At 44.6% G+C, this 26,118-nt stretch overlaps 1 protein-coding gene across 6 annotated transcripts in view; it reads left to right on the top strand.

The window, feature by feature from the left end:
- The window catches only part of NKTR (natural killer cell triggering receptor), a 1,518,686-nt gene extending 1,506,759 nt beyond the window's left edge, over positions 1 to 11,927 (top strand). For all 6 annotated transcript variants that reach the window (XM_044066053.1, XM_044066052.1, XM_044066051.1 and 3 more), the window contains one exon: positions 10,938 to 11,927. In XM_044066053.1, coding sequence (XP_043921988.1) covers positions 10,938 to 11,025 — 88 coding nt within the window. In that variant the 3' untranslated portion in view covers positions 11,026 to 11,927. The remainder of the gene's footprint in view (positions 1 to 10,937) is intronic.
- Positions 11,928 to 26,118: the final 14,191 nt, after the last annotated feature.

Genomic DNA, 26,118 nt, shown 5'->3' with positions numbered 1-26,118 from the left:
TAGAAAAACTGACTCTACCTCCATTTGAGCCAGCAGCTTCAGTTGACTTGCAATTTCTCTCATGGAAGACAGCTTTCCTGTTGGCAATTACTTCAGCAAGAAGGGTTTCGGAACTACAAGCCCTAATGGCAATACCACCGTTCATAATTTTCCACAGAGACAGAGTTTCATTAAGGACCAACCCTACTTTTATGCCAAAGGTGGTATCTAGGGTTTCTTTAAATCAAGTTATTCATCTGCCTGCTTTCTTCCCCAATCCTGAGAATAAGGGGGAAAGACTGTTACATACCTTGGACATTCACAGACAACTTCGATACTACCTGGACAGAACCAAGACCAGTAGGAAGTCTGAACAACTTTTTGTAGCTTACGCCCCTGCAGTCCAAGGAAAAGCAATTTCAAAACAGACCATTTCAAAATGGATTGGACATTGCATCAGATTCTGTTATTCCTTTCATGGAAAGACTGTTCCAGCCAATGTCAGACCTCATTCCACCAGAGCTACAGCCACCTCTACAGCATTCTTAAGGGGGGTACTTACTAAGGACATTCTAGAAGCTGCTACATGGAGCTCCGTGCATACATTCTCCAAACACTACAATCTCCCTCTATACTCCAGATCTAGAGCAGGCTTTGCTTCGGCAGTCCTGCAGGGTTTGATTGCCACACCATCTTTATCCTAGAGCATTCCTCCTCCCCCAGCTAAGCCTATGGTATTCTACCCATATGTTATGACTGCAGTTGCATTCTTGAAGGACATAGTACAGTTTTGTACCTACCATAAATGTAGATGTCCGATAGATATGCAACTGCAGTCGGATTTTCCCTCCCTCCATACCCCTCTATGCCTAGGGTCCACTCCTATCCCTGTTTCTCTTAGCTGGGGATATCTGTTATGGTGTATCTGTTTATTGCTCATTTATTTGTCTGGAATCCTGTTTTTGTCTTCCAATTTGATTACAGCCTTCCTTGGAGGGCACCTGGCATCTGGGGCAAGAAACACTGAAGAAAATGGCATCGGCTGATGCTTATGTACTCCAGCCGCCCTGACGTCAAAGAGAAATGCGACATCAGCCGACATCGGACCCAGACTTTGGAATCCGGCCGACCGAGGGCTGCCTGAGGCAGGACAAACCCATATGTTATGACTGCAGTTGCATATCTATCAGACATCTACATTTATGGTAGGTACAAAACTGTACTTTTTTGGCTATGATGTGGGAATATAGGGCTTTTCCTGCAGTGTTGTTCGCAGTTGTAACACTGAGTAGGGGTTTATTGGAAGTGCTTAGAGGGCGACTGGAAGAGTGGGAGGTTATTAGGTTACTGAGGGCTGGAGTTTTGTCTGGGTGGTTTCTGATGTTAAAGGCATAGGTGAGTTGTTGGTAAGATAGTAGGTTAGGAAATTCCAGCCATTGAATTTCTTTTAGTACTTGGCAGTGATGTGTTCTGAAGGGGGAATTATTGGCATATTTAGCTATTTTGTTGTAACATGCTTCTAACTTATCCAGATCTGATTTTTTAGTGTGGATTAGGATAGGTGCGGCATAAGTAAGTGTCGATAGGAGGTGTGTTTGAGCTAAAGTGATTCGTGCTTTTTCTGTGAGATAGTTTTTGTGCCTTTATAGGGCTCCCATTTTCTTATGGACCTTTTGAATAGTTTGTGCTATGTGAAGATCAAATGCTAGGTTGTTGTCTATTTCAACTCCTAGGAGTTTTGTGTGAGTAGATGGAGAGATGGTAGTGCCATTCCTAGATGAGATGGAGAAAGTGGTGGGGGAGGATTTAGTTTTATTAGGTGTGAACAGCAGAAGTTTGGTTTTGTTAGGGTTAAGTATAAGTTGGATGTTGGTGATCCAATTTTCAATAGCAGAGAAAGATTCCTGGGCTAGTTGTTGGAGGGTATTGACAGATGGGGCTGCACATATGAGAATGGAATCATCTGCATACTGAATTAGTGAGGATTGCTTAGAGGAGGTATATAGATTGTTTGTAAAATCTGTGAAAAGTAGTGGGCCAAGTATAGAGCCTTGAGGTACCCCTATTGAGTTGGGGAGAGGAGGGGATAGCTCATTATTCCATTGCACAGATTGTTGTCTGTTTGATAGGTAGCTATTGAACCAGGAGATGGTAGAGGAAGTAAAGGATAGAGAATGAAGGCTGTCCAGTAATTTAGGGTGTGAGACCATGTCGAATGCTTTTGAGAGGTCTAAGTAGGTAGCAGATACATAGTTGTTGTTTCTATGTTGGTTAACCAGGTTGGTTGAGAGAAGAGCAGAGGTTGTACTACGGTGATGGCGGAAACCATGTTGGGTGGATGAGAGAAGTTTGTTAGTGTCTAGGAATTGCATAACTTGAGAGTGTATACATTTCTCTAGGAGCTTAGATAATGGGGAAAGAATAGCTATTGGCCTGTAGTTGGAAAAATCGTAAGATTTTCCTCCTTTGTATGTAAGATATTTTCCATATTTGAGGTACATAGGCTTCCTGAATGGACCTGTTTATTAGGACTGATACTGGATAAGCAAGTAAGTCAGCTGCCATTCTTAGGAAGTTAGTGGGTATACTGTCAGCAGCTAGTGTGGTAGGTTTTAGTTTGCAGAGCAGGTTTCTAATTTTTGATGTAGGGACTGGAGAGAAGGAGAAGGATGGTTGTTTGGTAGTATTGTCAGGAGTGTTTGTAGTGCTTGTGTGAGATGAGGTGTTGGTATTTGTTAGCTGGTTGGATAGAGTTTGGATTGAGTTTATGAAGTGAGAGTTAAGCTGGGAGGCAATATCTTCCTTATTTAGTGTTCAGATGAGAACCAACCCTACTTTCTTGCCTGTAGTCGCAGCAGACACAAACTTGACTAAGTCCATTAATTGACATGTATTCTCCCCCCAATATTGATTGCACTGTAGACGAAGTATAATTTATTTGACAAAACGAAGTCCATAAGGAGAGATTTTCAACTTTTTGTTCTGTGTACCAAAAATAAATTAGGCAGTAAAGTGTCAAAATTAATGTTATCAAAACTGTATATGATTTTGCTGTCAAAAACGGTCTTTGACTGTCATGGCTCAATTAGCTAGGATCATGACCACTGCATAGGCATTTTTCTAAGAGTGCAGCATTTGCCAGGCTGTCGATGACCACTTTTTCAAAGTAGTATAAGCTGGATGTGATCTTGTACATACAGGTCTTCCCCTCATTGATGCCGTAATAAGGGTATTCTGTCATGAGTTTCCACACAAAAGTTTTAGCTCAGGACTCTGTCCAACAGAGAGTGTTTTTTCCCTGTAAGTCTTTGCCTAAGCACAAAAAACAGTGAATGAGGGCAAAACCCATCTGTTTTGCCATGTGTTAACAAGCTTTCTGGTTCCTGGCAGTACACAGAACTATCTACATGTAATCCAAGGAATACTTTGCTGGGACATGCCATTTCTGCCTCAGGGCTTGATTTCTCATTCAGGTCCCCTGCTATTGCTGGATCTCCCAAAAGGAATAATGTTATCAGAAGAGATTCTCCATTTGGCCGGAGTGTTTTCTTTTGATGGTTCATTTGGTGAGTATATAGCTTGGTCAGTCTGGAGAAAGTCCTGACCTGCATCATATACCTTTTTTACCTGGTGTTTTGGTACTTCATAGTCAAGGTACACATTTCAGACATGCTGTGTATCATTCTCTTTGTGTAAAGGAAAACAACCTAGTCTGGCCATCTTTTTGTTTCCCTTTAAGGGTAGATTACCAAGGAAAGCCCTTAATGTACACTTTTAGCTGAGATTTTATTTCATTGTTTTTAAATAGGTGGGTGGATTGGTCTATGAATCCTTTCCAGACACAACTTGAGCCTAAATATACAACCAGTCAGAAGCAGTACAAATAACAGAGCATACAGCAAGTTTAATATTTTTGGCCAACTGTGATAGTAGTGTCACTTATGTAATAATTAAGCAGCACATAGTGCTCCTACAAGAGGTAGTCTTTGGAATATGTTGTCTCCGAAAGTCAGAAAGATGTATTTATATTGGCACAAGTGTGCAGTAGCTTAGTAGCAATTTAAAACTCTAAAATGAATAGGTCTAACTGAACACTGCAGTAAGGTAACTCAAGTATATACCCTTGCTAAGAGGAAAAACAAAGGTGAGGACAGATGTTCATCGTGCATACAGCTGCAGTCATTACAGATGGGTTATCCTGCCGTCAGGCGGGTCCTCAGTCGGCCGAATTCCAAAGTCTAGGTCCAGCGTCGGTTGTCGTCGCTTCTTCCCTGACGTCAGAGCGACAGGGGTATAAGAGAGGCAGCCAACACCATTTTCTCCAGTCTTTCTTGCCACGCGTTGCCCGAAGCAGAAGCAGTTCGCAAGTGCCGGTCGGCCAGCTCCTGAGATTTACGAAAGTATTTCAGCCGAAGTCTTCTTGAAAGCTAAGTACCCCGTTGGGGAAACATTTCTTGCCTCAGACCGATGTCAGACAAAGTTAATAATTGCATTTCTTGTGGGAAGCAAATACCGCATAAGGATTTCCACTCTTTCTGTATACCTTGCTTAGGCCCAGACCACGACGTCTCGGCCTGCCGTTTTTGTGCTAGATTCAACAAGCGCACTATTAAGCGCCGGGCGGAGTTCGCCCTTCACTATTTTGGCAAAAAATTTAATTATAATATGTCGTCGGATACTCCGACTCCAGTTTTGAGCAAAAAACGCAAAGATAAAGACCGACACACGAGGTCCGCACCGTCTACTGAGACCATGCTAAGGCCGACTACCGGTTCTCCAGTACTCAGCGAGGTGCCTACGCAGCCCTGAATACCGATGACACTACATTACCGGTGTCTTCAGTACACGAGGTCGCAGGCTCCTCTGTCCCCATTCCTACTGCAGATACCGACGCCACTCTTGGCGGGGAAACTCAGAATTTAGACAGGCCTGCCATTTCTCAAGGCGTCTTCAGGCCTTCCTTCTTCTCTATTAAAGCCTTCACTAAATCTAAAGCAGCCATGAAAACCAAAAAACAGGGTCCTCAGATCTCCTCTCAAGGCCCCATGCCTAAAAAGCAGATGCTTAAAATGGCTGAAGATTTGATTTCTCTTATTAGGGATTCTCAACCCCCCTCTGACAAAAGGCCCAGATTAGAGGAAGACTACCCTTCCTCAGATCAAGCTTCTATTACCACAGAACTATCTGAGGTCCAGGATATGCCTATTCTCCTTTCGAAGACTCTGATGCAGAGGAGTCTATTCCCTCGCCCCCCCCCCCCCTGAGGACTACTCTTTTGGGGAAACCCTGCATACATTGAGGGAACACTTTCACTGGGAAGGCCAAGATTACTCTGATTCCAAGAAAAGGCTCAGGGAATTTCTCCGGCTGCCACAGCATAGGCCCCTGGCTATCCCTCCTGTTTTAAATATATTGGATGATGTGTACACAGAAGCCAGCCTTAATCCAGATTCTTTGCCTCCAGCTCCTGTTAAACCAGACAGGTATTACTGGGCTCCTGATCCTCACCAGTTCCTATATAAAAGCCATACTGCTGACCCAGAAACTATTTCACAGGGTCCCAAGGGAATTAAGGCCTCTACTGCTAAGAACCCATTACCTTCAGAGAGAGATTCCAGAGCCTTAGAAAGATGGGGGAAAAAGGTGTACACCTCGGCCACTTTAACCATGAGGGCATTAAACTGTCAATTCCATATGTTACAGTATCAACAATTTGCGATATCTCAGCTAAAAAGCAAAATGACACAACCAGAACAACCAGATTTAAAAGAGTTGCAGGATTTGTTGCATGGTGCAGAGCAAGTGGATAAACATACCTTGCAGTGTGGTTTTGATGCTTTAGAGGCCTCATGTAGAGCTGCTGTTATGGGGTCTGTTACACGTAGACATGCTTGGCTCAAAGAGCAAACCTTACCAGATCATGTCAAAGCTAAATTATTAGATGCACCCCTTCAGAAAGATGTACTGTTTGGTGTTAAAGCTGAGGAGGTACTAAAGAAAATGGAGGAAAAAGCGAAATCAATGCAAACAGTGAAAGATTTCCTATAGGTACAACCTCCACGTTTCAGCAGAAATGGGCCTTCGAAAAATTGGTCCTTTCCAGCCACGGACAGACCTCAAAGGGGCAGATACAGACGCCCAAGGGGTAGAGGGCAACCTCAAGGATCTTTCAGAGCCAGACAGTGGCAAGCACCAACCCCAAGAGGTGGAGAAGATAGATCACAGTCATTTGGAAAACAGACACAATGACTTCCCCCTACACCTGCCAAGCAAAGCTTTAATGGCAGCACCTTTGGGCGGAAATCTGGCATTATTCTCAAAAAATTGGTATATTATTACAAAAGACAAATGGATTCTGGAAATTATAGACAGAGGCTACAGGTTCCGCTTTCACACCCTTCCAAAAATGAGAGGCATGCCAAACCTGCCACAAAATCAAAGGGCAGAGGCACAAAAACAAATTTCAGCTCTCATGGACATGAAAGCGATTCAAGAGGTACCTGCAAAAGAACAAGGTCAAGGGTTTTATTCCAGACTATTTCTGGTACCAAGGATAGACAAAGATTGGAGACCTATCTTACACCTATCCATCCTAAACACATATCTACAGGTGCCAAAATTCAAGATGCTCACATTACAGCAGCTTCTTCCCATGCTGGGCAAGGTGTCTTGGCTGGTAACATTGGACCTCAAGGAGGCATACCTGCATGTCCCTATCGGACAAGATTGCAGAAGATACCTCCGATTTCTTGCAGGTTCAACCCATTACCAATTCTCTGCATTGCCATTTGGCTTATCTACTGCACCCAGAGTGTTTACGAAATGCCTGGCATCAGTAATCGCCTTCTGCAGACTACAAGGGATACAAATCTACCCATATCTGGACGACTGCCTGATCCAAGCGGACAGCAAGGACGTACTGCTGTAGCACCTGGCGTTTGTAATAAAACTCTTGAACTTCCTGGGATACACAGTCAACAAAAAGAAATCAAAACCAATACCCTTTCAACAAATAATTTTCCTGGGTGCCAGCTTGAATACAACCACCCAGACGGCTTACCTCACGCCAGACAAACAAGGGCAACTGTCTCAGTACTTCAGCAAAATGGCAACTTCCACCAGGCTAACTGCAAGGAAAATCCTGCAGGCTCTGGGATTCATGGCATCTTGCATCCTACTGCTCCCTTGTGCAAAGCTGCATATGAGGAAACTTCAATGGTACCTAAAAAAACTTATGGTCTCAACACAGCCACAGCTTGGAAGCAATTATACCACTCATTCCATGCCTTCAAAAGGAATTTTTGTAATGGGCTCAAGCTTGCCAAAGAAACACAGGTCTCCCTTTTTGAGTACCTCAAGCAACTCAAATCATCACAACAGACGCCTCAAACTACGCCTGGGGAGAACACATGACAGATCAGTGCATTCAGGGAAAATGGACCCGAAAAGAGAAGCACCTGCACATCAACCAAAAGGAAATGCTAGCCGTGCAAAATGCTATTATGACCTTCAAAGACCTATTGCATCCAGGCCAGCTATTGATAAGGACAGACAACACCACAGTGATGTGGTACATAAACAAACAGGGGGGAACTCATTCATACCCCCTGTGCAGGCAAGCCAGGACACTATGGAACACAGCACTGGAAAGGCAAATTCAACTACAGGCTCAATTTCTGCCAGGAAAGGAAAACACACTGGCAGACAACCTAAGCAGAAATATGACAGATCCACACAAATGGAAGTTGCATCCTCAAGTTTTCACAAGATAACGCAGGCATGGGGACAGCCAGACATAGATCTCGTTGCTACCCACAGAAATTGCCAGTTGAAAAAATTTTGTTCAAGGACCTATCATCCACAGGCCTGGAAAGTGGACGCACTTTCTTTCAATTGGACAACATTGACAGTCTATGCCTTCCCGCCTCTTCCTCTGCTGCCCAAAGTTCTATTAAAAGCCAGAGCAGAGAGGCCGGAAATGATTCTCATTGCTCCAGACTGGCCAAGGCAACACTGGTATCCATTCCTGAAGAGCCTGACACATTCCCCACCATGGATCCTACCTCTAGTCCCTCTTCTGTTGTCCCAGCACAACTACAAAACCCTTCACAGCCAGCTCAAAACCCTAAATCTAGCTGCATGGAGAATTCCTTGATTTCCCAACAGATTCTCCTCTCCAAGGAGGTGCAGGATGTCATCTTGGAGGCCAGAAGACCTTCTACTAGAAAAGCCTACTCCGCCAAATGGAAACGATTTTGTGCCTGGAATCAAGAAAAGGGCCAGAATCCTTGGGTAATAAATATACCTCAAATTTTACAGTACCTAGCTGAGCTGTTAAACAGTGGACTTTTCTTCTCCTCCATCAAGATCCATGCTTCAGCCATTTCTACACAATACAACACAGATCCTCCTTTATTCTCTCATCCTCTCTTAAGGCAGTTCCTCAGAGGGGCAAAGAAAATAAAACCTCCAAGGAAACCACCAGTCCCTGCTTGGGACCTCAACTTTGTATTGGAAAAGCTGACCCTTCCTCCCTTCGAGCCAGCTTCTTCAACAGAACTAAAATACTTTTCATGGAAAACAGCCTTTCTACTGGCTATGACCTCAGCACGCAGGGTTTCATAGCTACAGGCCCTCATGGCTGTGCAAACATTCATCATTTTCCATCAGGACAGAGTTTCCTTACGAACCAATCCTTCCTTTATGCCAAAGGTAGTATCCAGTGCAGCTTTGAATCAGACTATCCACTTACCTACCTTTTATCCTAATCCACAGAACAAAGGGGAAAGATTACTGCATTCCTTGGACATTCACAGACAACTTTGTTACTATTTGGACAGGACAAAGCCATTCAGGAAATCCGAGCAACTCTTTGTGTCCTATGCTACAGGTGCTCAAGGAAAGGCTATTTCCAAACAGAAAATTTCAAAATGGATAGCCCACTGCATACGCTTTTGTTACTCATTTCATGGAAAAACTGTGCCTGCATGCATCAGATCCCACTCCACCAGAGACACAGCTACCTCTGCAGCCTTCCTCAGGGGGGGTACCTACCAAGGACATTTTGGAAGCAGCTACGGGGAGTTCAGTGCACACTTTCTCCAAACCCTATCACCTTCCACTATTCTCTAAATCTAGAGCGGGTTTTGCCACAGCAGTCTTGCAGGGCATCCTCGCTTCTACTAGTCCCACTTAGTGCCTACCACCCCTACTTAGCTTTGGGATTCTTCCCATCTGTAATGACTGCAGCTGTATGCACGATGAACATAGTACAGTTTTGTACCTACCATAAATGTAGATGTTCGAGTGCTCATACAGCTGCAGTCCAGGTTACCCCCCCCTCCGTCCCCTCTTAGGACAAGCCTTAGGACAAACACCTTATCATACAACCTATTTGGGGTATTCTCTTATGGTGTATTTGCTTGCAACTACTGTTTTTTGATTATTTTACATTGCATGTTTGCATAACCTTATGTTTTGCCTTCCTTCTGGGGGCACCTGACATCTGGGGCAAAAAAAACTGAAGAAAATGGCGTCAGCTGCCTCTTTTATACCCCTGCCGCACTGACGTCAGGGAAGAAGCGACGACAACTGACGCCGGACCTAGACTTTGGAATTCGGCCGACGAGGACCCGCCTGACGGCAGGATAACCCATCTGTAATGACTGCAGCTGTATGAGCACTCGAACATCTACATTTATGGTAGGTACAAAACTGTACTTTTCAATGACTGTGTATTTGGAATAAATGGTAACAAACTTACTAGAAAAACAGTATGAACACTGGATGTATTCAGACAGTAGTTGCCAGGGAATTCACGTGAGAGGAGCTTTGCAAATTGTCCTGTATTGAAGGTGTTTCAAGTCCCCTGAAGAGGATGTGTGAATTTAGGATGACATAGGAGTTTATTTTAGCTTCAGTGAAGGCAAAATTTGCAGTGGCTAAGCACTTTCTCTTCAAATAGATTGCCAACTACTCTGTTTTACTGTCAGGAAGTGAACAACCCATTAGAAAATACTGCTGCAGGAGAGTACTCCACCTGAGGCATGACTGATTACCGGGCTTACTCCACCTGAGGCATGACTGATTACAGGGCTTACTTCCAAAATGTGTCCTTTGCAGAGATTTGTGCTTTGGCTATGCTGGTCATTGATTCACAATTTTACCCAGCATTACTGCTTGAATTGTGATTCCAAGATTGAGGTGTCCTTTGACAATTTGGTGTTTCAGGGTTTGACCCTCTTTCTGAACCCTTACATTTATATCTTCCACCAACTCTGGCTTTCTGCGTGGTTTAATTCTCAGAGATTCTTCCATGCATTTACTTGACTTTAGGTCATCCATAGTTAAAACAGGTAGGTACTTCTCATTGACTAATCTGCAAAGATGCTTTCTGCAGTGGGTGTTTATCCCCGTGTCTGGATGCCCTCTCCATGTTGTGCTTGCAGATGAATCTCTCTGAAAGCTGGGTGAGTATATTGTGTTTTTCTGCTTCCTTTCTTGTAGGTTATGCTACAGGGTTGTTGCATGACACACACCACTGTTGCTTGGGTAAGAGGAGTGCAGTTTGCCTGTGTACAAGAATGAGAGAAAATTCAGAAATGTACCCAATGCTGATACCCTAAAAGGAAATTCCAGGTTACCTGCTGCTGAAGACTTTCACACAGCTCAGTTAATATAGTAGTGCTGTATACCAACTTTTTTCCCATGTACAGTAATTTATCTTATCTAGTAGCTAGCAGCATTTTGAACCCTCACTGTCAGCTACCACAGACTTAAAAAATTACAAGCCTGAATGCAACCATCATTTTGTTCTTTTGTTCTTATTCTGCAGTAAAAGAGTTTGTAGTTAAGCTCAGAGTCATTTATTTAGTAGTATCCTTGATAGCACAGTATGTGTGCAAACCAACGTATTCTTTTCTCCCTTATGTATTGTTTCTTCTGTTTTTTCTCAACAGAAGTCGGAGGTCTTCTCGGTCATATAGCAGGAGTGATCGCAGTTACTCTCGTCATCGGAGCTATAGCGGAAGCAGCAGATCTAGCTGAAAATCGATATTCTGATTTATGTGGCCTTGAATTTTAAACCCCATGCATAACTGACAGAAGCAGTGTTGCCACTGTATTTCTGAAGAATCTGAAAGTAGCAGTGCCTGATTTTAGAGTGGGCAGTTGAATTAACTGCCTATGATGAATTCTTATGTTCTGTTTGTACATGAAGAATGTGAACTGTTGCCTGTTTTGGTTAAGCAGATTAAGTGGAATGGTGCTGTGCACAAATATGTACTGTCACGTGCCAAGAGAGCTGTTGACCGTTTACATTGAACAGATTTTTACCATGCAGTAGACGATGAGTATAGATGCCTTCTCAAACTAATGTAAATATGTAAAGTATTTATTGCACCTTTAATTGTTGACACAGAAGTATAACGTTTTTATGAAAACAGATTTGAGAATATAGCTACAGAACCAGAACATGTTTTCTGGACTTTACAAAGAATGCCATTTTGAATATTTATATGTGTACAGTATAAATATGTAAATTTTTTTCTGGCCTTTTCTATGTGAAAGTACCATTTAAGTATGAATGTATTTAATGCAGGTAACAGGTATTTGTATGCTGTACTGCATACGCCAGATTAATTAATTTATAGATGTTATTCTAGACAGAAGTAATGAGGAAAATATTTCTGTCCCAAGTCATTTTGGGTTTATGATGAGAGGCGTTGGAGTCAGTTGTAAAAAACTACATCTTCATTTAATTTATTATTTTTTGTTTCCTTTATAAAGCAAAAACAAATACTGGGTAGATTTTGTTGGTGTTTTAACCAGATTTTTTTTTCCTCCATATTGTAGGCTGATCAGCACTTGTTAAGGAACTGGAGTGAAAACAATAACTTTTATGTATAATAATAAATGGTATTCTTTGACTAAAAAGCCAAAACATGAAAGCAGCATTGTTCTTTCATTTTGTGTTATCATTTGGTTTGTTTTCTTGCAGGAAAGTGAACGTGCAGGGAGATAGGTTCATAAAATTATAATTTTAAGTGATTTTAAACTATTTTGCAGTACTTGAACTTGGAAAAGTACTTGACATCTAGTTACATACTTCTCAACTATCCATATTTTCACAGAATGTCCAGGTTTGTGCCTTATATTTTTGGTCTGTTGTTCATAAAATTTGTAGATGTTATTCGTGTTTCAGTGTTGCAGTCATCACATTTGGGTTATCTGCCTGCAGGTAGCCCTCAGCTGGCCTGAATACCAAAGTCTTGGATTCCTGCGTCGGATGCTGTCTCTTCTTCCATGACGTCAGGTCGTCAGGGGTATAAAACATGCAGCTGACGCTATTACATCAGTCTTTCTTGCCATGCGGTGCCCGAAGCAGAAGCAGTTCGCAAGTGCAGGTCAGCCGACTCCTGAAATTTTCGTTTTCGAGTTTCAGAACTGAAGTCTTCAAAAAAGCTAAGTACCCCATTGGGGATCCTTTTTCTTGCTTTTAACCGATGTCAGTAAAAGTTAACAATTGTATTACCTGTGGAAAGCAAATACCTCATAAAGATTTTCATTCGTACTACATTCCTTGCTTAGGCCCAGACCACAACGTCCCTCACTGTCAGTTTTGTGCCTTGTTCAACCCCTGAACTATTTGTCGTCTGGCTCTATTTGCAGAAAATTATTTTGGTACTGTATATAACTATCCAGAAATGGCTTTGGTAAGCCATCCGACTACCGATATTCTGAAAAAACGTAAGGATAAAGACAGAGACAGACCGCATAGGTCTAAAACTGCCGACGACGCTTCCGTTAAGCTAGTCGCCAGTCCGCCAGTATTCAGTGAGACACTTTCGCAGCCCCGCTACCCGCTACTTCAGATTCGCAGGCCTCTACTGAGACCCATTCGGAGTCCGGTATGCCGCGAGATGCTGCTTCAACTGTGGAACCTGCGTATGTCTCTACTTTGGATGGGTCCGGAGCCGCTGTGCATTCACCGGCTTCAGAGGGAGTATTCAGGCCTACAGACTTGCATGTTAAACCGACGCCACCTTCTTCATCCAGGCCTAGAACTCGCAGCACGCCTAGAAAACTGACGTCCAAACCGCATGGTCAGGCCCATATGCCTAAAAAACAAATGCTTAGAATGGCTGAAGACCTTATTACTTAATTAGGGGAAGCCAGCCTTCCCCTTCTAAGAGAAATAGAACTGATTTTCCTTATGATCAGGAATCTGATAAATCTGTTTCTTCTGAGTACTAGTATTTGCCCTTATGTACCTATGAGGATTCTGATGCAGAGGATTCCATTCCCTCTGCTTTCCTTCCAGAAGATTTTTCTTTTGGTGAAACCTTGCATACTCTTAGGGAGCATTTCTGCTGGGAAATCCAGGATTACTCTGACTCCAAAAAGAGGCTTAGGGAATTCATATCCCTTCCTCAACACAGGCCTTTAGCTATCCCTCCTGTTCTGGACATTGTAGATGATGCTTTCGTGGAATCTAGCCTTTCCCCAGGCACCTTACCTCTAGTTCCCAGTAAACCTGACAGGTATTACAGAGTACCTGACTCTCACAAGTTCCTCTTCAAGAATCCTACTGCGGATCCAGAGACCATTTCATAAGGACCAAAGGGCATTAAGGCTACTGCTGCCAAAAATCCTACCCTTTCTGATACAGATTCTAGAGCCTTGGACAGATGGGGTAAGAAGGTATACACGTCTGCTACTTTGGCCATTAGGGCTTTAAATTGCCAGTTTCGTATGTTAAAAGAACCAGCAGCATATTATGGGACTACTTAAACAGAAAATTATGTTAATTCCTGACTGTGCTGAACACACAGAATTACAGGATTTAATGCATTCTGCAGAACAAGTTGGTAAACATACTTTGCAGTGTGGTTTTGATTCTTTAGAAGCATCTTGCAGGGCTGCTGTCACTGGGTCTGTATTTAGAAGGCATGCTTGGCTTAAGGAGCAAAACTTGCCAGATCATGTTAAAGCTAAATTACTGGAGGCTCCCTTAAACCAAGACAGCCTGTTTGGCAACAAAGCAGAAGTCCTCAAAAAGATGGAGGAAAAAGCTAAATCTATGCAAACTTTTAAAGAATTCCTGCAAGTACAGCCTCCCAGATTTAGTAAGCATTGGCCTTCAAAGAATTGGTCCTTTCCAGTCTCTTTCAGGCCCTCTCAGTCCAAACCCAGGAAGAGCAGACCACCTAGGTTACAGTCTCAGGCTACGCACAGGCCTAAGCAGTGGGGGGTTCCCACTTCCAAAGCAGGGAGTAGTAAGGCATCCCCATATGGAAAAATGGCACAGTGACTTAACCTTAACTCTTCCAAGCCCTGCTCAACTGCCTGTTCCCTTAGGAGGAAAGCTCGCCCTTCATGCAAAAAACTAGGAACTCATTACCCAAGACAAATGGGTTTTGAATATAGTTTCCTAAGGATACAGATTCTACTTCCACACCCTACCAACCCCAAATGGTTGGCCAGACCTACCCCCAAATCAGTGGGCAGAGGCCTAACAGCAGATGTTCATCGTGCATACAGCTGCAGTCCTTACATATGGGTTCTCCTGCCGTCAGGTGGGTCCTCGGTCGGCCGAATTCCAAAGTCTAGGTCCGGTGCCGGTTGTCGTCGCTTCTTCCCTGACGTCAGTGCGACAGGGATATAAAATAACCAGACAACGCCATTTTCTTCAGTCTTTCTTGCCGCGCGGTGCCCAAAGCAGAAGCAGTTCGCAAGTGCCAGTCGGCCAGCTCCTGAGATTACGAAAATTTGGAAACCGAAGTCTTCTTAAAAGCTAAGTACCCCGTTGGGGAAACTTTTCTTGCCTCAGACCGATGTCAGACAAAGTTAATAATTGTATTTCTTGTGGGAAGCAAATACCGCATAAGGATTTCCATTCCCTCTGTATACCTTGTTTAGGCCCTGACCACGAGGTCTCGGCCTGCCACTTTTGTGCTACATTCAACAAACGCACTATTAAGCGTCGGGCAGAGTTCACCCAGCATTATTTTGGAAAAGCATTTAACTATACTATGTCGTCGGATACTCCGACTCCGGTTTTGTCAAAAAAACGAAAAGACAAGGACCAACACTTGAGGTCCGTGGCCTCTACTGACACCACGCCAAAGCCGGCTACACGTGGTCCGGTTCTCAGTGATTCGCCTACGCAGCCCCTGCCTACCGACGACCTGCCTTTGACGGTGTCTCCTGTACACGAGGTCGCAGGCTCCTCGGCCCACACCCTGACTGCAGTTACCGAAGCCACTGTCGGAGTTGAAACTCAGAATGTGGACAGCTCCACCTCCACTCAAGGGGTCTTCAGACCTTCCTCTTCTTTTTCTATCAAGGCTTTCACTAAGTCTAAAGCAACCATGCACTCTAAGAGACCAGCTGCACAGGGCCCATCTCCAGGCCCCATGCCTAAGAAACAGATGCTTAAAATGGCTGAGGATTTAATTACTCGTATCAGAGGTTCTCAGCCCCCTCCAGACAAAAGGCCTAGAGTGGAGGAAGATTCCCCCTCCTCTGATCAGGGCTCCATTATTTCAGAGCACTCTGATGATCAGGAACATTCTTACTCCCCTTTTGAAGACTCTGATGCGGAGGAGTCCATTCCTTCTGTATCTCCCCCTGAGGATTACTCATTTGGGGAAACTTTGCATACCTTAAGGGAACACTTCCACTGGGAAGGCCAGGATTATTCTGATTCCAAGAAAAGGCTCAGGGAATTTCTTTTGCTTCCTCAGCACAGGCCTTTGGCTATACCTCCTGTCTTGGACATTCTAGATGATGTTTACTCAGAGGCCTGCCTTAACCCGGATTCTCTACCTCCAGCTCCAGTTAAGCCTGACAGGTACTACAGGGTCCCTGACTCACACCAATTTCTATACAAGAGCCATGCTGCTGACCCAGAAACCATCTCACAGGGCCCCAAGGGAGTTAAGGCCTCCATTGCTAAAAATCCTTTGCCTTCCGAGAGAGATTACAGATCCTTAGAAAGGTGGGGAAAAAAAGGTATATACCTCGGCTACCTTGTCTATGAGGGCCTTAAACTGTCAGTTTCATATGCTAAAATACCAACAGTTTATGTTATCACAATTGAAAAGTAAAATGTCACAACCTGAACAACCAGATTTAAAAGAGTTGCAGGACTTGATACATAGTGCAGAACAAGTGGGTAAGCATATCTTACAATGTGGTTTTGATGCTGTAGAGGCCTCATGCAGAGCTGCTGTTACAGGATCAGTCATACGTAGGCATGCCTGGCTTAAGGAACAAGCCTTACCTGATCATGTCAAAGCTAAATTACTAGACACTCCTCTCCAAAAGGATGTACTATTTGGTTCTAATGCTGAGGAGGTATTAAGGAAAATGGAGGAAAAGGCTAAATCAATGCAAACTATGAAAGAATTTCTACAGGTACAACCCCCACGTTTTAGTAGAAATTGGCCTTCCAAAAACTGGTCCTTTCCTGCCACAGACAGACCCCAAAGAGGCAGATACAGGCGCCCGAGGGGCAGAGGACAATCCCAAGGATCGTACAGAGGCAGACAATGGCAAGCTCCTACACAAAGAGGTGGTGAGGACAACTCGCAATCTATCAGAAAGCAAACCCAATGACTTTCCACTTTGCATGCCAACCAGATCTCAAATGGCAGCCCCCTTGGGAGGAAAACTGGCATTATTTTCAAAAAATTGGCACAAATGGATCCTGGACATTATAAACAGAGGCTACAAATTCCATTTTCACACCCTTCCAAAAATGAGAGGCATGCCAAGCCTGCCACACAATCAAAGGGCAGAGGCACAAAGGCTAATTACAGATCTCAAAAACATGAAAGCTATTCAAGAGGTACCTATGCACGAACAAGGTCAAGGGTTTTATTCCAGGCTATTTCTGGTGCCAAGAAAGGGAAAAGATTGGAGACGTATTCTGGATCTATCCATCCTAAACACATTCCTTCTCGTACCAAAATTCAAGATGCTCACTCTTCAGCAGCTTCTTCCCATGCTGGGCAAGGAGTCTTGGCTGGTAACATTGGACCTCAAGGAGGCATACCTGCATGTCCCAATCAGACAAAATTGCAGAAGATACCTCAGATTTCTTGCAGGTTCAACTCATTATCAATTCTCTGCATTGCCCTTTGGCTTATCTACTGCGCCCAGAGTATTCACGAAATGCCTGGCATCAGTAATTGCCTACTGCAGACTTCAAGAGATACAAATATATCCCTGTTTGGACGACTGCCTGATCCAAGCGGACAGCAAACACATCCTTCAGAAACATCTGGCTTATGTAATAATGTTATTAAACTCTCTGGGATACACAGTCAACAAAAAGAAATCAAGACTAATACCCTCTCGGAAGATAATTTTCCTGGGTGCCAACTTGGACACAAACACCCAGATTACCTACCTCACGCCAGAAAAGCAGGGGCAACTAATCCAATACTTCAGAACACTAGCAAATTGCACCAGGCTTACTGCAAGGAAAATCCTGCAGGCTCTGGGATTCATGGCATCTTGCATCTTACTAATCCCATGTGCAAAGCTGCATATGAGGAAACTACAATGGTACCTGAAAAACATATGGTCTCAACACAGCCACAGTTTGGAAACAATAATACCACTAATTCCATGCCTGCAAAGGGAATTTCTGTGGTGGGCTCAAGCATGCCAAACAAACACAGGTCTCCCTTTCAGCAAGCCTCAAGCAAATCAAGTCATCACAACAGACACCTCGGACTACGCCTGGGGGGGCGCACATGACAGATCGGTGCATTCAGGGCAAATGGTCCCAAAAAGAAAAGCACCTTCACATCAATCAAAAAGAAATGCTAGCAGTAATAAATGCTATTATAGCTTTCAAGAACTTTCTAAAACCAGGTCATCTATTGATAAGAACGGACAGCACCACAGTTATGTGGTACATAAACAAGCAGGGAGGGACACATTCTTACCCCCTATGCAGACTGGCCATGTCACTTTGGAACACGGCTATGGACTTACAAATGGAACTACAAGCACAGTATTTGCCAGGCAAGAAAAACATGCTGGCAGACAACCTAAGCAGGATTATGACAGATCCACACGAATGGAAGTTGCATCCAAACGTTTTTACAGTAATAATCCAAGAATGGGGAAAACAAGACATAGATCTATTTGCCTCCCACAAAAATCATCAATTGACAAAATTCTGCTCAAGGATCTTCCATTCAAAGGCCTGGAGAGTGGACGCTGTCTCTTTCAGCTGGACATCAATGACAGTTTATGCCTTTCCACCTCTTCCTCTGCTGCCCAAAGTTCTATTGAAGACCAGAGCAGACAGATCAAAGATGATCCTCATTGCTCCGGACTGGCCAAGGCTACACTGGTACCCACTCCTGAGGAGCCTGACGCATTCCCCACCATGGACCCTGCCTCTAATGCCTCTTCTTCTGACTCAACACAACTTCAAAACTCTTCACAGTCAGCTAAAAACTCTCAATCTAGCCGCATGGAAGATTCCTTAGCATCACAGCAGGCCCTACTCTCCAAGGAGGTGCAGGATGTCATTTTGGAGGCCAGAAGGCCATCAACTAGAAAAGCTTACTCCGCAAAATGGAAATGTTTTTGTGTCTGGAATGAGAAAAAGGGCCAGGACCCTGGAAAACTGAATTTACCACAAATGCTACAATATTTGACAGAACTGCTAAGCAGTGTACTGTCTTTCTCCTCCATCAAAATCCATGCCTCAGCCATTTCTGCAGAATACAACACTGATCCACCTTTATTCTCGCACCCACTCTTAAGACAGTTTCTCAGAGGGGTTAAGAATTTGAGACCTCCAAGGAAACAACCAATACCTGCTTGGGATCTTAATTTCATTCTGGAAAAACTCACCCTGCCTCCTTTTGAGCCAGCTGCTTCAGCAGATTTGCAATACTTGTCCTGGAAAACAGATTTCCTTCTGGCTGTCACCTCAGCTCGTAGAGTTTCAGAATTACAGGCTCTCATGGCTGTCCAGCCTTTTATCATCTTCCATCAGGACAGTTTCCTTATGAACCAGCCCGTCCTTTATGCCTAAAGTGGTATCCAGGGTAGCTTTAAATCAGGCCATACACTTACCTACTTTTTATCCTAATCCTCAAAACAAAGGGGAGAGATTGCTACATTCCTTGGACATCCACAGACAACTGCGTTATTATTTGGACAGAACAAAGCCTTTCAGAAAATCAGAACAGCTCTTTGTGGCCTATGCAGTAGGAGCTCAAGGAAAACCAATTTCCAAACAGACAATTTCAAAATGGATAACCCACTGCATACGCTTTTGCTATTCCTTTCATGGCAAAACTGTTCCTACAGGCATTAGAACTCATTCCACCAGGGCCACAGCCACCTCTACAGCCTTTCTCAGAGGAGTTCCTACCAAGGATATCTTGGAAGCAGCCACTTGGAGTTCTGTGCATACCTTCTCCAAGCACTACAACTTACCATTATACTCCAAATCTAGAGCAGGCTTTGCCACTGCAGTCTTGCAGGGCATTTTGGCTCCCCCTAATTACACCTAATGCCTACCACCCCTTTCTTAGCTTTGGGATTCTACCCATATGTAAAGACTGCAGCTGTATGCACGATGAACATAGTACAGTTTTGTTCCTACCATAAATGTAGATGTTCGAGTGCTAATACAGCTGCAGTACAGGTTTCCCTCCCTCCTTCCCCTCTAGGGGTATTCTTTTATGGTGTATTTGCTTGCAACTACTGTTTTTGATTATATTTGCATTGCATTATTACATAATTTTATGTATTGCCTTCCTTCTGGGGGCACCTGACATCTGGGGCAAGAAAAACTGAAGAAAATGGCGTCGGCTGGTTCTTTTATACCCCTGTCGCACTGACGTCAGGGAAGAAGCGACGACAACCGACGCCGGACCTAGACTTTGGAATTCGGCCGACCGAGGACCCACGTGACGGCAGGAGAACCCATATGTAAGGACTGCAGCTGTATTAGCACTCGAACATCTACATTTATGGTAGGTACAAAACTGTACTTTTCTCTCTCTTCTAAGTGTCAGGGCTATTCAACCTGTCCCAGCAGAAGAAAAGTGACAAGGTTGTTATTCAAGACTTTTCCTGGTAACTAGAAAATACAGCACCTGGCGTCCTATCCTGGACCTCTCTATTCTAAACACCTTTTTGGTAATTCCAAAATTCAAAATGCTAATACTTCAACAGCTGCTTCCTATGCTAGGCAAAGATGCCTGGTTGGCAATCCTAGACTTAAAGGAAGTTTACCTACACATTCCAGTAAGGGAATCTTGCAGGAAATATCTACACTTCAGGGCAGGCTCCATGCGCTATCAGTCCTCTGCATTTCCCTTTGGCTTATCTACTGCACCCAGGGTATTCACAAAGTGTCTAGCTCCAGCCATTGCATTTTGCAGACAGAGAAATATTCAAATATACCCATACTTGGACGATTGTCTGATTCAGGCAGAAAGCCAGACTTGCTTTTAAAACATCTGGCATTCATAAAGAAACTTCTAACCTCACTGGGGTACACCATAAACGAAAATAAATCTTACCTAGTACCCTGCCAACAGATTGTATTCCTGGGAGCAAGCTTGTACACAACTTCACAGATGGCTTTCCTCACTCCAGAGAAACAAGTTTATTTGACAACCTATTTCAAACTACTGGCCACAAAGACTCCGCTATCTGCAAGGAAAATTCTGCAAGCCCTGGGGTTCATGGCCTCTTGCATTCTACTAATTCCATATGCAAGACTGCATATGAGAAATCTACAATGGTATCTAAAAAGCCCATGGTGTCAACATTCTCAGGACCTGGAATCAATGATTCTTATCATTCCTTGTATAAAGACAGAGTTTCTTTGGTGGGCAGAGGCCTGCTACCACAACAAGGGGCTCCCTTTCACTCTACCCCCTGCCTCCCAAACCCTAACAACAGACGCATCAGACTATGCATGGGGGGCTCACTTGGCAGGGCTCTGTGAACACAGCCTTGAGCTACCAAGTGCCCCTACAGGCTCAGTTCCTGCCAGGCAAGCTAAATTCGCTGGCAGATGACCTAAGCAGAAATGTCATGGACCCACACGACTGGAAACTGGAACCAAAAATATTCAACCTCTTGAACAAATGGGGGGCTCCAGAGGATAGACCTGTTTGCCTCCCCTCAGAACTACTAATTGGATAAATTCTGCACAAGGACTTCCCACAGTCAAGCTTGGAAAGTGGATGCCCTGTCCTTTACCTGAGAAAGCCTCTCAGTTTATGCCTTTCCCCCTCTGCCTCTCCTCTTGAAGGTTCTCCTAAAGATCAAACAGGAGAAGCCACGTACAATACTGATTGCACCAGACTGGCCACGCCAACACTGGTACCCCCTCTTGCACAGTATAACACTTCTGGAACCATGGCACCTGCCTCAGACCCCTTCCTTGCTGTCCCAGCAGGCGGGCCAGATTCTGCACCCTCAGCTTCAAGCCCTGAACCTTGCAGCCTGGCTAATTCCTTGAGCTCTCCAATAGCCTCCCTCAGTAAGCAGGTGCTAGAAGCCATTCTGGAGGCAAGGAGGCATAGTACTAGAAAATCCTATGCTGAAAAGTGGAAAAGATATTGTTGCTGGAGCCAGACTCGGGATGGGCACAATGGTACCCAGCTTACCTCATATACTTCAGTATTTAACAGAAATGCTCCACAAGGGCCTATCCTTCTCATCAATTAAAATTCATGCCTCTGCCATTTCAGCACATTATAATACTGAACCACTCCTTTTCTCTCACCCCCTGCTAAAGCAATTCCTCAGAGGGGCCAAAAATTTAAGAACCCCAAGGGGAGCCCCTACTCCAGCCTGGGACCTTAACTTTGTATTGGAAAAGCTCACTCTCCCTCCTTTTGAGCCAGCTGCAACTGCAGAGTAGAAATTCCTTTCTTGGAAAACAGCATCCCTTCTAGCCATCACTTCAGCAAGAAGAGTGTTTGAATTACAGGCCCTCATGGCAGTGGAGCCCTTCATTATCTTCCATGCAGACAGGGTTTCCCTCAGGAACAATCCTTCCTTTATGCCCAAGGTGGTGTCTAGTGTGGCCCTTAATCAGTCCATTCATTTGCCTACCTTTTTCCCGAATCCACAAAACAAAGGAGAACGAATATTGCACTCTTTGGACGTGCACAGACAACTTAGATTTTATTTGGACAGGACTAAATCTCTCAGAAAATCTGATAGTTGGCTTTGCTGCAGAGGCAGAGGGGAAGGCCATTTCAAAGCAAACAATTTCTAAATAGATAGCCCATTGCATTAATTTCTGCTATAAGCACCATGGAAAACCTACCCCACAGGGGATAAGATCACATTCCACCAGGGCTGCAACTACCTCTACATCCTTTCTCAGAGGTGTCCCTACCAGGGACATCCTAGAAGCTACCTGGAGCTCTGTACATACCTTCACCAAGCATTACCACATGACTATTTTTTCTAAATCCAGAACTGGTTTTGCCACTGCAGTCTTGTAGGGCTTAATAGCTGGCCCTAATGCTCTCTAACTTCCTCCTCCCTTCCTTAGCTTTGGGAATCAACCCAAATTGTGATGACTGCAGCAGTGAAACACGAAGAACATAGTACAGTTGTGTACACTTACCATAAATGTAGATGTTCGAGTGTATTCACTGTTGCAGTCCTGGTTACCTTCCCTCCAGCCCCCTGACTTCTCTTGTCTCTTCCTTTCCTTCTTCTTTGGTGTATTTAAGCTTTCTGGTGTATTTGCTTTTTGATGGAGGGGTACCATAACATATAACTGCTTTCCATTGTGGGGGCACCTGACATCTGGGGCAAGAAAAACTGATGTAATGGCGTCGGCTGCATGTTTTATACCCGTAACAACCTGACATCATGGAAGAAGAGACAGCATCCGACACAGGAATCCAAGACTCTGGTATTGAGGCCGGCTGAGGGCTACCTGCAGGCAGATAAACCCAAATGTGATGACTGCAACAATGAATACACTCGAACATCTGCATTTATGGTAAGTGTACACAACTGTACTTTCTGTGAGTGTAGCTGACGTCAGGTCTATAAAGGGAGACAGCCGATGCCATTACATCAGTCTTTCTTACCGTGGAGTCCGAAGCAGAAGTAGTTTTGCGAGTGTATCGGTCGGCAGTTGCCAGAGTGAAGATAACCGTCTAAAGCTAAGTATCCCTTTGGGGAATCTTTTCTTGCCTTAAACCAATGTCAGAGAAAGCTAATAACTGTTTCAGTTGTGGAAAACAAATCCCACACTGAGACTTCCATTCTTTCTGCGTCACCTGTTTAGGGCCAGACCACGATGTTCCAGGGTGCCGGTTTTGTGCCCTCTTTAATGTTCGAACTATAAAAAGAAGAGCTGATATTGTAATGAGGTATTTTAGTCAGTCTTTCCAGCAATGCGAAATGGCATTGGTCTCTCAGGCAGTTACTGACTTTCCTAGGAAGAAAAATGGCAAAGACATGGATAGGCTTCCAAACGTTAGGCCCACTGACAATCCCCGACTACAGTCCACCTTTACTGAAGGCAAGGTTACAGATGAACTCTTGCATTTGCAGCCCCTGATGACAACCAATGATCTGCTGCAGGCCTCTACTGAGGTCTATTTGGAGTCCGGTACGCCACCGGATCAACCACCTCCTGCCGAGATGTCATTTGTTCCTCACGCAATTGGGTCCGGAGCCGCTTTGCAGGCATCGGCTTCTGCAGAGCCCCCACCAACATCCCGAAGTCAAGATTAGACCGACGACAACGCCGCCGGTCAAACTGACTCTGTACAAGGCTACTGACCCAGTAAGGCCCAAGCCAAAATATACCCCCAAAAAGATCCCTTCGCAGGGCCCCAGCCACTGACCTATTATTAGCCAGCCCCTCATTCACAGCAACTTCTCAGAATGGCAGAAGACCTGATGACGCTGATCAGGGGTAGCCAACCTCCCCCTCCCACACCAGCCAAAAGAAAAAGAGACCCCCCCCCCGAGATGTCCTCACAGACCAGGAATCAATGGATTCAGATCTAGAGGAGTCAGACATGGAAGACCAGCCCTTATCAGCATTTGAGGACTCTGATGTTGATGATACCATTCCGATTGCTTCTCCCCCGAGGACCTTTCTTTTGGGGAAACTCTAAACATCCTCAAAGACCATTTTCAGTGGGAGGCCCAGGACTATCCCCAGTCTAAAAAGAGACTCAGAGAATTTCTAAATCTGCCTCAGCATAAGCCTATGGCCATTCCTTCTGTCCTGGATGTAATAGAGGATGTTTTTCTAGAAACTGCCCTCTCTCCTCCCCAGCACCCAGAAAACCAGATGGATACTACAGGGTGCAAGACTCTCACAAGTACCTATTTAAAAACCCTACTGCAGACCCTGAAGTAATTACTCAGGGCCCTAAGGGAGCTAGAGCAAGCTCTTCAAAAAAACCTCATCCCATCTGACAAAGCAGAGCTCTAGACAGGATGGGTAAAAGGGTTTACACCTCAGCCACTTTAGCTGTGAGAGCATTAAACTATCAATTTCATATGATTAAACTCCAGCAGAATGTGCTCAAACTCAGTAAACTGAAAATATCTGTCTTGCCTGACAGTAATACTACCAGAGAATTAGCAGACCTCATACAGTCAAGCTCTCGGGTAGCAAAGCACCCCTTACATTGTGGTTATGATGCCGTGGAAGCGTCTACCAGGGCTGCAGCTACAGGATCAGTTATCAGTAGGCACGCCTAGTTAAGGGAGCAACATTTACCTGATCAGGTAAAATCCTAACTTTTAGGTGCCACTTTGGATAAAGAGCAGTTGTTTGACCCCAAGGCCGAGGAGGTCATCAAGAAAATGGAGGATAAAGCCAAACCCTTGCTGACTATCAAGGACTTTTTTGAGGTGCAGCCTCCCAGGTTCAGCAGAAAGTTCCTTACCAAGCATTGGTCCTTTCCCTCTTAGCCTAAATCAATACAGAGAAAGAGACACAGAGACAGAACCCCTAGGCCCCAGGCTCACAGCCAACAAATAACTAGGCATTGATCCACTGCCCCTCCTAGGCAGGGGAGTTCTAAGCCCACTTCCTTCACCAGAGACTCACAATGACTCCCTTCCCTCCCCTCTGCCCCCCAGATCTCCAGACAAGCTAGGAGGAGGACTTTCCCTCTTCCTAGAAAACTGGCAGGCCATCATCTCAGATCTATGGGTCCTGAAAATTGTTACCAGAGAGTACAGATTCTATTTCAAAGAAAAAACAAGGAAGTCAGGTTGCCCAAATGTCCCTGCAAACCAGACAGTAGAAGCTATTTGCAAGATCCAAAAACTTTATGCCCAGGGTGCTGTAGAACCCATGCCCAAGAAAATAGAGTGGGAAGGGATTTTATTCAAGACTGTTACTGGTTCCCAGAAAAGAGGGCACATGACGCCTTATTCTAGACCTCTCTACCCTGAATCTGTCCCTTCTGGTTCCAAAATTCAAAATGTTGACACTACAGAAACTGCTACCAATGCTCCTACCACAAGCCTGGCTAGTGACCCTAGATCCGAAGGATGCCTACCTGCATATTCCTATCAGAAAGTCCTGCAGGAGTTACCCAAGCTCCCAACATGTTCAGTTCAATGCACTGCCCTTTGTAAAGACTCGGAGCAGTGGATAAGCCAAAGTGTTTGGCTCCAGTCGTTGCTTACTGCAGACAGAGAGCCATACACATTTACCCCTATTTAGATGACTGCCTCATTCAGGCACAAACCAAGGAAAAGCTCCTACAGGACCTCTCCTTTGTGCAGACCCTACTGACCTCACTGGGGTTTACCATCAACATGGAGAAATCCCAGCTGCTACCCACACAAAGGATTACCTTCCTGTGCACTCTGCTAGACACATCCACACAAATGCCCCCTCCGCCCCAGAAGCAGACTTTTCTGCAGTCCTACTTCCACCAGCTGGCACACAAGACCCACCTCACAGCCAGGCAAGCATTACAAGCCCTGGGATACATGGTCTCCTGCATCCTGCTGGTACCCCTTGTCAGATTGCATATACGGAAACTGTAGTGGTACCTAAGGAACCCCTGGTGCCAACATTCCCAGTCTCTGGAGTTCTAACTACCACTAATTCCTTGCTTAAGGAAGGAACTC

The sequence above is a fragment of the Protopterus annectens genome, chromosome 3.part0, assembly GCF_019279795.1.
Source record: "Protopterus annectens isolate FY-2018-M chromosome 3.part0, PAN1.0, whole genome shotgun sequence".
NCBI classification, from domain to species: domain Eukaryota; kingdom Metazoa; phylum Chordata; order Ceratodontiformes; family Protopteridae; genus Protopterus; species Protopterus annectens.
Note: the sequence above shows the minus strand (reverse complement) of the source record. Positions and strands in the feature narration are given on the sequence as shown.